The 12,140-nt window shown below is 41.9% G+C and overlaps 2 protein-coding genes across 2 annotated transcripts in view; both read right to left on the reverse strand.

Moving 5' to 3' along the window:
• Window positions 1-960, reverse strand: part of LOC131259337 (uncharacterized) — a 35,658-nt gene extending 34,698 nt beyond the window's left edge. The window contains exon 1 of the mRNA XM_058260802.1: window positions 841-960. Within this exon, the coding sequence (XP_058116785.1) occupies window positions 841-960 (120 nt within the window). The remainder of the gene's footprint in view (window positions 1-840) is intronic.
• Window positions 961-10,763: 9,803 nt separating this feature from the next.
• On the reverse strand, window positions 10,764-11,316 carry LOC131268363 (uncharacterized). Its single transcript, XM_058270811.1, has 2 exons — window positions 11,311-11,316; window positions 10,764-11,231 (listed from the first exon to the last, which is right to left on the reverse strand). The coding sequence occupies exons 1-2, from the start codon at window positions 11,314-11,316 to the stop codon at window positions 10,764-10,766; spliced, it is 474 nt and encodes a 157-aa protein (XP_058126794.1).
• Between the last annotated feature and the right edge of the window lie 824 nt (window positions 11,317-12,140).

The following is a 12,140-nucleotide window of genomic DNA, read 5'->3' on the forward strand; positions in this document are numbered from 1 at the left end:
TTGTTTATTTTATTAGTAACAGGAAAAGGTGTAACTTATAAACCATTTATTTTGAACTAGAGATTTATTCGTTGCAAAGTAGCTTTTACTAAGCCTATTCAATTTTGTTGAAGTTTCAGGTAGTAACGTTCTCTATTGCAAGGCACGTCAATGCAATGGTAATTGTTAATGAAATAATAATGATCTTAAAACATACAATAACTGATCTTATGTAAACGGTGCTTTCAGAAACAACTCATCATGCCTTTAGAAGTATAAAAGGACGCACCTTCGTGCCTAGTTTTTTCTGGTGAACAAGAGCTAGATCCAGACTATTTTTCGTGTTCTAATTAGTGCTAGTTCGTTATAGTTCTTCTTCGTAGGTTTCCTAGTACATTTACCAGTACTCTTCGAGAATTCACATAAGAAATAGGCAAGAATTTGTTACTCAACGGCAAAAAAGTAACGTTATAGGCTATTATAAATGTTGTGTTAACTAATAGCAAAGTTTAGGAACTAGAAAAAAATATGTATTTTGGCAAATCAGTCCACCAACAACATGATGAAATGCGTTGAATCCAACCAGCATTAAAAAGACCATTGTATGTAAAACTAACAGTAATTAAAATACCACAGAAAAATCGCAGTAATAGTAAAATTAAAGTAGCTACACTACAAATCTGCTACTCTTAGCAAAAACTTCAAGACTTCAAGAAAAAAGAACACTTGCAAAGGGTTGAGAAGCTAGCAACGGGAACACCATAACGGAATTCACTGTCAAATGTTAGACATTTTAGATCCAAGTGTCCCTTTCTTATTTATCAGTTAGTGTCCCACGAATTCAAAAAGTGTAAAACCTACCTGAGAGTGAAATGGTCGCTGTATTCTCAGTGCGTCGCTTAATCCATTCGTGGCTTGCGAGAAAACTACCAGCGCTGGCGAGGACATGTGTGCGGATCCATAACTTGGATTATCCATCATATGGGTGCGTTGAGATGCTGGTCCGTGCTGTACCGCCTGTGGTCATTTATTAACTGCTGGGCAATGTGTAAGTTACAGTTTGAACTGGTCGTAAAACACGGATATTTTCTTTCGTTTTTCTTCGATCCCCGGTAGCTTCTAATCTGCGTTTTCCTATCACACTTCGTCTCAAGGGTTGTTTGATATGGCACACTTGAATCTATTCCACTGACACCTCGATACAAACACGCTCACTCAGATTGACAATCGCACAACTGGGATTTTTCGGATTTGGTTCACTTGTTTTCCAGCTGCTTGAAGCTCGATTCGAACTGCTCATTGCGAAGCGAAAATATACGAAGCTCTTCCTCGGATCGTTTAAGCGGAGTTAACGGCAAAGCGTAATAATTCGTACTAACACACCGTCGTCGGTTGCTTTGTCGCACCCACAGTATTGACGTTTGACTTCGTTTCCCATCGAGACGCAACGGAGCTAATTAAATTGCAAACGGCAACAGATCACTCCTCCGCACTGGAAACAGGGACACTCGTGGCACACGGTATATCGACACACACACACACACTCACGCGCGCATACACACACAAGATTACACGTACGCGAAAAGAGGAAAGGAAAATCACTTACACCGCGCCGCGGAATCCCGTGAGTTGTTAGCGAAGCGAGAACGAACGCGCAGCAATCACGTCCTGTCACAGCTGATACCTGAATAGTACTGAAGATCGCGCTCTGGCTCGTCCTCGAAATTGTCCCGTGGACGCTAAACGGTACGTCCAATGTGCGCAGGTTTCACCGACCCCCACCACCACTCGCGCATAATACACGCAGCAGCGACGCAGCATACCACGCCCTATGCAATAAGATGGCGAACCAGGATCAAACACACGCTGATTGGCCAGCAGCAACGGTAATAACCGATTGAGAACGGGTCGACGCTTTGAATGTCGCCGAACCGGTAGCTCAAGGACATCGAACCACGCGTGTGCCGCGTGTTGCCGCAAGTGCCGTCTCCTTCTCACGCAAGTGAGTGAAACTGGTGTCGGCTCGCTCACGCCATAAAATGAACTGTGTGTGCTACTAAATATGAACTCGTACTCCGCGAAACGGTAAGCTATCCGTGTTAAAAACTCGAACCCATACTGCGTACTACTACCACCAGCCAGACTACTACCACGCGAGTTCCATTGAGAAAAGACATAATATTTTTTACACTTCTTCTGCCGTTTGCTCGTTCACTCTCTATCTCACTCTGTCTCGCCCTAAACCCCGCGTGCGCCATCTTTCACCGAAAGGTAGACTGTGGTGCACGATGCCGTGTGCTCGTTTTCACGGCCGCTTTTCAGCACCACTTACTCACTTAGCGCACTCGGCAGGAGTTTTTCTCTATCCACTTTTATGTACATCGCGCTATACAACGTAGTGTTCGGGTTTTTTTCTTATTCCGATGTTTCAACTCCGAGAGTGGCTGTTTTTGTGTCCATTCTTGTTCTTGTTGTTCACTTTAGGGGATATTCCAAGCGTTGGCGGACGAAGTCTGGCTGGTACATACTGACAAACTTCACCAGGGAGGACTAGTTGTGTGTGTGTGTGTGTATGAACGCTTAAGGGAGTGGATGACGAGTGGAGGTTCGTTTCTGATGCCTTTTTTGTGTGTGTTTTCCCCTCTACCACCGTTCCAGGAGCTACTTCCCTTTTAGGACACCGGGAGAAGTATGTGAATTATTTTCTATTCTACTTGTACTCGGCCAGTTGGAAGTCCCTCGCGCTCGTGAGGAATGAGAAGTTGGACCCGGAAAGGAAAAAGGGAGAGTGTAGAAGACACTTTAGGAAAACTGCCGAACGGAAATACTCCACTCGATAGATACACCTCACTCGGTGCTTTTCCGGCCCTCGGGCGGGAGGGAGGAATTGCTGGAGGTCCTAGCGGAGAGAAAGTAGAAGGTTCATTGGAGAAGTCAAATGCCCACCGTTTCCTACCTACACACTCTTGTTCTCACCCATGTGCTCAGCCCTTAGCGTTTTTCCGGGAAAAGTCGTTCCATTCCGGGTGCGATAACGAAGGCGAGTTTTTCTTCTAGCTCGTTTTTATGGCGACCCGTGGACGGAACGATAAGAGTTACATAAAGTTTCCAATTGGGTTTCGGCATGGCAACCGTTTTCCCGAACCCGGCGTCTTCTTTTCCATGCCTTATTGTAGAGGTCGTTTCGTTTTGGTCGAAGCCATTCCGTCTTGAGGGAAGCCATTTTCCGTGGGGCTTCATTTTGGGGACATTTGTGAAATGTGCGAATGTGTGCGACGATGCCTTCTATGATCACCATCAAAGATGGTATTTTTTGTTGGAAATCATTTCTTTCCTTTTTCATATCCGAGGCTTTGCTTAGGTCGGTTTAATAACAGCGCATACTTACTGATTCTCGCACCGATGACAGGCTTCCTGCACGATCGGAGGTTTATTGGAGCGTCGGTGACTAAATTGGCGCCATTCGAGGAGGGACGAAAAGTGTTCCACCTTTACGGGTGATGATGATCGCATGTTCTCGTCCGGTGCTGCCTGGGGGTATATTTTTAGGTTGGCGTTTCAAATGAAGTCGTTTCCATTCTCCATCCAAAATGGTGGAAAGAATGTTTCGGCCAAAATTGGATCACCCGGAGCGGATGCCATTCGTACCGGCGCATAAATCTTATTTGCCAACGATGAATGCCAGCCATGAATTTACGCCATATTGAATTTTAGGAGTTCAAAATTGAATCACGACCGGTTTATTTCACACGTAGAGTATGCGATGTACAGGCTATTATAGTTACTGTTCGTAGATTAAAAATAAAAGGCTATAAATAAATATGTTAAAAACTTTAGAAAAAGTTAATCACTGTTCTACATTCATTCATCAAACCTTTTTGGAATATTATACTGCTTTAATTTGAAATAACTTGTGCACTTCCTGTATGCACGCTGAAAAGGGTTCGATAGAGTAAACTTTGAGTAATTCAAGATATTGCGAGTAGACTATAGGTAGCACAGCAAATTGCTTTTAAGATTTTTCATATGAAGTTTATAGACAAATTATTTCAACACAATTTTAAATTATTAAGTCATTTTGATAGCGCACTTATTTTAAACTCGACAAATTATTTTAAGCTCGAACAAATATTAAATTAATTTTTATAAATACTGTCAACCAAAATAACAACAAGAAAATGTAAGCAAACCAAACTAGCAGTAGAATGATACAGTTTTGTAGAAAATATTCGACAAATGTAAGATTTTACTTTCGTTGTTTTCAATTTCTTTTGATGACCTGATTTCTTACCTCAGGTCGCTACCGCTTATATTCAAAGTTATAATACTACAGTAACAGTTTTATCCAATAGATTTATGAACGTAAGCTCCTGCTTCGCCGGTTGGTTGTTTTATCTTGAAAGAAACATTCCCCGCGAAGAGTAATAAAGCTGTACCAAAGTCAAAATACTGATTCGACGATGGGCCGGTGAGTTGTATAATCACTTATCGCTTAGTAGTTGGCGGCCGGGAATGTTGTTGTTCGCTTCACGTCAAGATACAACAGTCGAACTTCCCGTCGGCCAGCGAAAGTATCAAGCCACTGCCCGCGAAGATGGCACACACACAGATACTCGTTTGCTGATCAGAGGGCTAATAAATTTGCGGCCACTTCATGAAAAGTGATTAAACCACTTTTCGTGCCGTGTTTCGGGAAAAAGCAAGCGAGGCAAGTCTATGTCAATGTTTAAAAATTAACCTCTTCCCATTAGCCGACAGGAAAATCGATGATTGTGCCTTTCTCGAGCAACTGGGACACATTCCTTTCCGTCCTCTACTTGCCAACTCCACGTCATCGGGGGGCGAAGTGCGTTTGTTTTATTATCGCTGGTCTTTTTCCTTCGGTTGTCCTAGTAGCAAGGAGCGAAGCAGACGAGCGGATCGCTATAAACTAGCTCTAAAGGATGTGTGTAAATGTGATTTATTGCTCACACATGCTTCTTGGACATAACGACGGTTGGACGTGGGATGAGCAGGAGAAACGCCCATCTACTACCCCGATTACTTCGGCTTTCGAATTAAAAGGGTGTCGACAGAGCGTCGGCTGCGGGGTGTTTGTTGAACAGATAAGATTTTCTTCTTGGCAGACTTCCGAGTGCAGTTCACTTCACCAAAGCCCCACTTGTGTCTTGAGGGAAAAGTTAGGCCCAGTGTCGTCAGTCTTTGGTTAATTGTTGCAATTAGAAGTTTTCTCTATCAGATTTTCGAACACTCCGTACTAACGGAGACTGGGAGATTAGGAGCCGCTTGAGAGGAGAATTTATCGACACGAGCAAACGCGCACAAAAATACAGTCCTTGGGACGGAAAGGAGTCACCTTGGCACGGCTCAGCGTCAGCTGCTCATCTTGATCGTGATATGGTCGTTTTATTATGTGTCCCACACCTCGGTAAAGAGATTAGGATGATTAATTTGCCAAACCGGAAGAATTTAGAGCCCCAGTGCCAAGACACGTTATGTTGGAAGTTGTCTCTAGTAAATAGATGGACATCTTACGATAATCTTGAAATGTTGTTAAATCGTGTAAAGAACGAGCTACCGCTCTCGAACTGACGCACATGTTTCCATCAAAACGAATTTGTCATTGTGTTGGAGGAGTGTTACGAGAAATGAAGAACAAATAACAAAACAACCACAAAGGGAAATAAAAAGCCATTATCTACTGTATTATCTTGGTCTAGCGTTACTATTTCTTTGCACAATAAAATGTGTTGCTAAATTTGATAGATAATCAAGCATAGAACAATTGCAGACGAATTGTAATAAACTTGTACCAAAATAATTTTTTTGCGAAAATGTAAAATAGAACAAATAATTTGGAGCAAATCATGCTAAAAAGCAAATTTGATAGATGATGAATCTTTTGGACAGTTTGTTACAAACTTGTTCCCACTTTATGTGAGCTGAGCTTTCGTGAGGCCAATGAGTCATTATTTAACGATTCTGGGTACAAATAATTGAATTAATAACTGGTGTTTCGATTCACAGTGACACCGAAACAGATTTACGATCATTTTTATTTGAAATTATTGTGATATGTGAAAATTATTTATCATATAGCAAAACAGTGACGAAAATTGGCTCGTGCGACTTATGAAAACAAAAACATCTTAGAAAATCTATTTTTTTGAAAAATAATCATTGAAACGAAACTAGACATCAAAAGAATTGTAAAAACTATATGATAAACTTTAAAAGAAAGTAGTACTTGTAAAAAGTTTGGTCAATTAATTACGAACAAAATCCTCAAGAGTTAAAAGAAGTAGAGATGAAATAGTAAAAAAATAGAAGTAAAATTTTCACCGAGCACTTTTACTTATGGAACATCAACAAGGTACAGACCAGCAAACAAAGTTCAAGTTTTGTTTTGGACAGTACTATGAATAGCTCAATGTCCATCAGCGTCTTTTACAATTTTTGTTCTTTTTCTCTTGTTGCAATGTTAGTACCGGCGGAACGGCGGTACATTGTCGCTAATTAAATACACACACGCAGCACCGCAGTTGAAAGTGGTGAACTAGTCGTCGCTGTTCGCCATCGATAGTATCGGTAAGTGCGTCGACGCCATTACAGTCCAAAAAGTTTCCACGACGAGAAAACTCGCCGCGACCGGTTGTCTTTTTGGGTTGCTTGTGAAGCGTTGCTTCCGTTTATGTACAATCCCGGTACGAGTGCGGCTCGAAGTAGAAAAAATAAAAACGGATCGAAAACATGTAACCAGAACCCAACCAGGGCCAAGCTAGTTCAGCAGCAGCACCAGTGCCAGCCAGCTCTTTGAGTAGAGCTAATAATATCCACGTAGTGGCACGGGATTCCAAGAGTGTCCAGGGGTGGTTCAGAGCGGGGGGAGATCGGAGCTTGGGATCGTTACCTTTTATGGGTTTCTCGTACGCTGCTACTCGCCGAGAGCACCCGTCTCTTCACGGCGTGCAGGGAAAAAGAGGCGGAAAAGTTTCCACCGAAAACAGCTGCCATAGAAACCGTGCAAACCACTCCCTGTTCGGGGCCAGGAATGCGACGGACGGGTCCAAAAGCGGCAAACGGCCACCTTTTGCTGGTGTACCCGGACTCGCTTACAGGCTATGTATTTTACTCAGCTACTAGTGTGCTGACGGTCTTCGGAATGAGGGTTTTTTTCCATTTTCTGTTCCAATAAAAGGTGCTTCTACTCAACGGTCCGATGTAAAAGTATATTTTCTTTCCTTTGAAGATAAATGGGTATTATCTTTCCTTGTTTGAAAGCAGTTTGTAAAACGCTTTGACTTCTTACTATGGTGAACGAAATAATTGACATTGTTCAGAAAAAAGGTGTGTTAGCTTATTTTCTTAAAGGTTGGTAACTCTAATTGAGAAAGGCTCTTTGAAATTTACTAGCATCACGTTAAAATAAAATGTTATCATTAATCTATTTTTGAAACTTTACCTTATAATAATTGGGTAGTTTGCTGTTGATTAAAAAGAATTTTATTTATTTCCTAAGTAGCACACTTTTCTTAACAAATAAATGTTAAGTCTCAGGTTCGCCTTCCACATAAGAATTAATAAGTTTCAGAGAATCTTTTAAAAAAATATAAAAATTAAAAAGGAGTGTAAAATAACTTTGCTATAACTTTTGTTCAGAATTCAAACAATCTAGAGGTTGTCTTAGCAAAATATTTCAATATCAAACATATTTAAAAAATATTTACAATTAAATTGGACCACTATGAGTTTTATCAATATAGACGATTTTCTTCTTTATTTACAATGAAATCAGTAACTCGTGATGTTCTTTGTTAAGAAACATGATTCTGTTGGAATTCCAGCGAGTGTGATCGAAGTTTTTTTCGACGTTCGGCAAGCTTTGAACTGCAAACGATAAACAAATAGAACAACCGAAGCAGAAATAGTCAAAGGAACAATTCTCATATACGTTGGTGGCTTCTGTTACGCTGCCAGCAGCAAGCATATAATGTGCTTTGATCGTACTCCAGCTAGGGACTTGCCTTCGATTCGGATGAGGTGTTCGTTCGCTTCACAGTTTCTTCACATTGGTTCATTTCGGTCTACGACTCCGATGACTTCGTCCAGATCGACTTGGTTACGGGACGGTGGTGTTACTGCCACTGTTGTTACTACTAAGGTAACTACTGCTGCCCTGTCTGCTACCCTTTTGCGTATCCGTTCGTTTTCTCAGTAGCTTGTGGCTTATGTATCGGCGAAAGTCGTCGTTTCGATTCCATGCCCGAACGTGGCATCTGTTGCCCTTGGTGTTCCTCCCTCCCCCCCATTCCCGGTGGGTGTACATCTATATAAGTTCACATGGAGGCACACACAGGCATGGGAAAAAATAGCCAACATAAAGAACGACTAGCGAGGGATGCGGTTAGACACGGCCATGGTGGAAAACAAAGGTTCAACGGAGAGAGTTGCTTCCGATTCCGTTCCGATATCGATACTGTCGGAAAATTTATTGCTACCCAAACACATACACACACACTACTCGTCCACCATGCCGGCGAAAACTAAAGTTCAGGTAGAGTCATCCCCTCGCCCAGAACGGGGAGCTTTGATCACTGTTTCGCGCACATGGAGTACCGTTTCGTATCGGGAAGTTGAGTTTCGTCGAGTTAGTGTCGTCGGAAAACAAGCAAATAATTTAGTATTTGTCATCGTCTACCGTCCCACGGTGTCGGTGCTGGTTTGGAGCCTTTTGTGGTGCCAACATATTGTGTCAGATTGGAAGCGAAAATAATCGCAATTTTCAAAATTGCTAAATTCAACTTATTGAAATGGTTTTGTTGATAAAATTAAATAAATAATTTTAGAAAGATGCTTTCCCCGTGTCCTTTCTTCAAGATGGAATATTGAACTTAATTTCAGTATTAGAATAAGTCTATATGTGTCGATTACATGTTAGTTTCCCTGCAGCTTAATTTCTAGTTGTTGGTATTAAGTCCGAAGAATGGTTGACATGTATTCTTTATGCATAACTAATAAAATGTAATTTGTTACAAATAAATAAATTATTACTGTTTTTTAGTCTAATATTTTACTTCATTTATTTTGTTTGTCATCTCAACCAGTTTTTAGTTTCTTGAGCCCTGTGTTTCCTTGACGAGTACAATGAATCTGATTACCATAGTCGAACTCGCCCACTTGCTTTAAAATTAATAAATATCATGCGCACAACGTTCCTACAAATCAGTTTTACTTCACGAGATGCATTCCGAGGGTTAATAGATATGCGTTTATAGCAAATATACATTTTATTGCGCACGGATGCCGAGCGGCAGATCTGCCGGTGCGAAACCGTTGGTGCGAACTGACTGATTTGACTTTTAAATGCGGCCAATTATCGCGCTCGCGTTCCGCCGGTCCGAGCTGGCGGTCACAAACGGTGTTGACGGTTTGCGTTTAACGCTTGACTGACCGAACATTGTTTTGCGGGCGTCGTTTTACGTCGGCCGCACGGTGGCCACGTCCACCCCGACGGCATCGATACCGGCCGACACCTTATCCCCGATCGCGGGCGATGGGAGTTTGCGGACATAATCGCAGGCAAATTCGTTTGTTCGTTAGCGGAAAACAATCCGCAAACAAATGATTTGAATATTTGGCGTTGTGTGTCTTCTTCTAATAAATATTTATCGCATTTCCGTGGGTAAATATTGCCCGGTCTCGGCACTGCTGGTCAGTCCGCCTGTCGGAACTTCTTGCCGGTGCACAAGACGATGGGCAGGCCACCCGCGCGACGATTCCGAACACGGGCCACGGACGGGTGGTTCAGCTTGCGAATCACGGTGACAGCGGGAATGTTTCGTGCTTTGTATGTGCCGCGAAGGCGACCGTCCAAAGCCGTCGGCTTTCTTACGCCAACCGGGAATGCCGGAAGGAATGGCCGAAGTGACTGTTTGTTTTGTTGATTCAATATTAAACCGAAGAGGGTGGCATTTGTTTGGCATTCGGATTCAGGGGACCGGCGGAAGGATTATTTCATAAAGCTATACAGAATAACTTGTAGCAATGAAACGAAGCTAACAGTAAATTGGTCTATTTTCGCTTTATAGGTTGAAATGAGAGAACACCCTAAAACAAAGGACAAAATGAGTGGATCATAAAAAGTTCAACTGTAAAAATTATGGAAGCAGGAAAAATATCATACACAAAAGAAATAACATTCGCAAAAGATATCAAGAGCTTTTATGCAGGACATAAATCAATATTTGTTGCCTGACCAAAAAACTACATTTAAAATGTGATTTGGTGAAGTTCTAATAACACACGTTCAAACATTTGTAAAATTTATTATTTGTTTTTATAGTTTGTTGGCGAGAAATTGTTTATGAATTGATCGAATGATGATGCAAGTGATAAGCATATTTACTTGCAAACGTTGTGTTTCTTCAGTTTTAAACATTTCTCTTTCTTCTTAAGATTATATTCACTTCATAAGAGAAACTACTCATTTTAGGATAATTTACCTTATAGATAAAAGTATGAGATATTAAAATGAAAAGGTGACATTTGGTAGCACGTATCGATGGATTTATTAAACATGTTTTTTTTAAATGCTTATAAACTTCATGCTTATAAACTGCTAGGATGTTTCATATTCGTCAAATAAAAGAGTCTTACTATCGTTTGTTTATGTTTTTCCATGGTAGTTTATTTGTGATTTTGATTTTAAAATAAATATTAGTTTTGAAGATTTATGAGCAACATTGAATGCGATCACCCGGTAAAAATAAAATCAACAATTTTCTTTAACGATGTTTAGACTCTTTCTTCGTGATGTACAATTTTATCGGGATGTGCTTCTCCACGATAATCGGTTTTTCAATGTACACCGGGTACGGCTTTTCCACGTGTACGACGAATGGCTCCGGAACATGGACGATTTTCGTGTGCAGCTTGCGCTCCATGCTGCTGCTGCTGTTCGTGACCCGGGTCGTTTCGTTTTCCCTAGTGGCTGACACCTTCTTCACCTTTTTCCGGCGCATTTCACTCAGGCGCAGCTTGGCCGCATTGCTATCGGCTGGGTCAGGCTGTGGGTCGATCTGCATGGGCCGTTTTTCCTCAACTTCTGGCTTCCCCACGACACTTGGCTCTTGCTCGTCGATGTCGGGCCGTTCAACGAGCCGGGGAAATGTGATGTCTCTCCGGGGGCTTGGTTTGAGCCTGAGTCGCGCTGCACTTATCACTATCAACATAGATAACACGAGCAGCTCGAGCTGAAATGGATATGGGGTTTTATTTGCCTTGTTACATGCTGGAAACGGCTTCGACATCGACATGATATTGAAAACTTACCTTCATCGTTGCAGCGGCCTTCGTGTCTTCGAACAAATCGTACCGAAATGCAATGAGTGTGGATCGGGCCGACGTTTAGGTATTTATAATGAAATGAGCAACATCCCGGATTGTAGGAGGGATAGGAAAAGTAATTATGGTGCCGACATCGAAATTGAATTTGGTTCGAGATCAGGTGAACCGAAACACACCATTGCATAAAACACCAGATAAAAATAAAACGAACTGCCTAATCAACCAGAAAACTGTTCCGTCGCCGTCATCTTCCGTTTCGAAACGGAATCGTGTTTCGGGTGAGTGGTGACACAGTGGGAAAACTGTTGCGTATGGCCGCGGAAGCAACATAACTGCGCGCAAGACGAACTGATTATGACGCTCTCGACACCACTGAGCCCGGCTGGAGACAAAAACGGGCGCGAAAACGGATCGAACACGGGGTATAACCGTGGTACAGGCCAGAGCGGGGAAATGTCTGCACGGGTCGCCGAGGAAAGAAAAAGAACTCGTTGCCTCCCAATTACAGGCAGCACTTGTTCGTGGAGCCAAACGTAGCTTATAGTGCGGCGATTGCATATTTATAACTGTAGCATTTCATTTTCTTTTTGTCACTTTTGTCCCGGAATGAGCTTCAGACGTGCGAAAATTTGAAACGAAATTCAAGCTGTCAAATGGATTTACGATCACCCTAGAGGAGGGTTTGGCACATGGCGAAAAAGCAACAAAACAATACTTACAAATGGCTTTTTTAAAAAATATTTTCCATTAAAATAGTACTATACTTTGCTTTAACGTCCACGTCAAAAAAACTAATCGAATCGGTAAGGATAGGG

This window comes from Anopheles coustani, chromosome 3 (assembly GCF_943734705.1).
Source record: "Anopheles coustani chromosome 3, idAnoCousDA_361_x.2, whole genome shotgun sequence".
NCBI lineage: Eukaryota > Metazoa > Arthropoda > Insecta > Diptera > Culicidae > Anopheles > Anopheles coustani.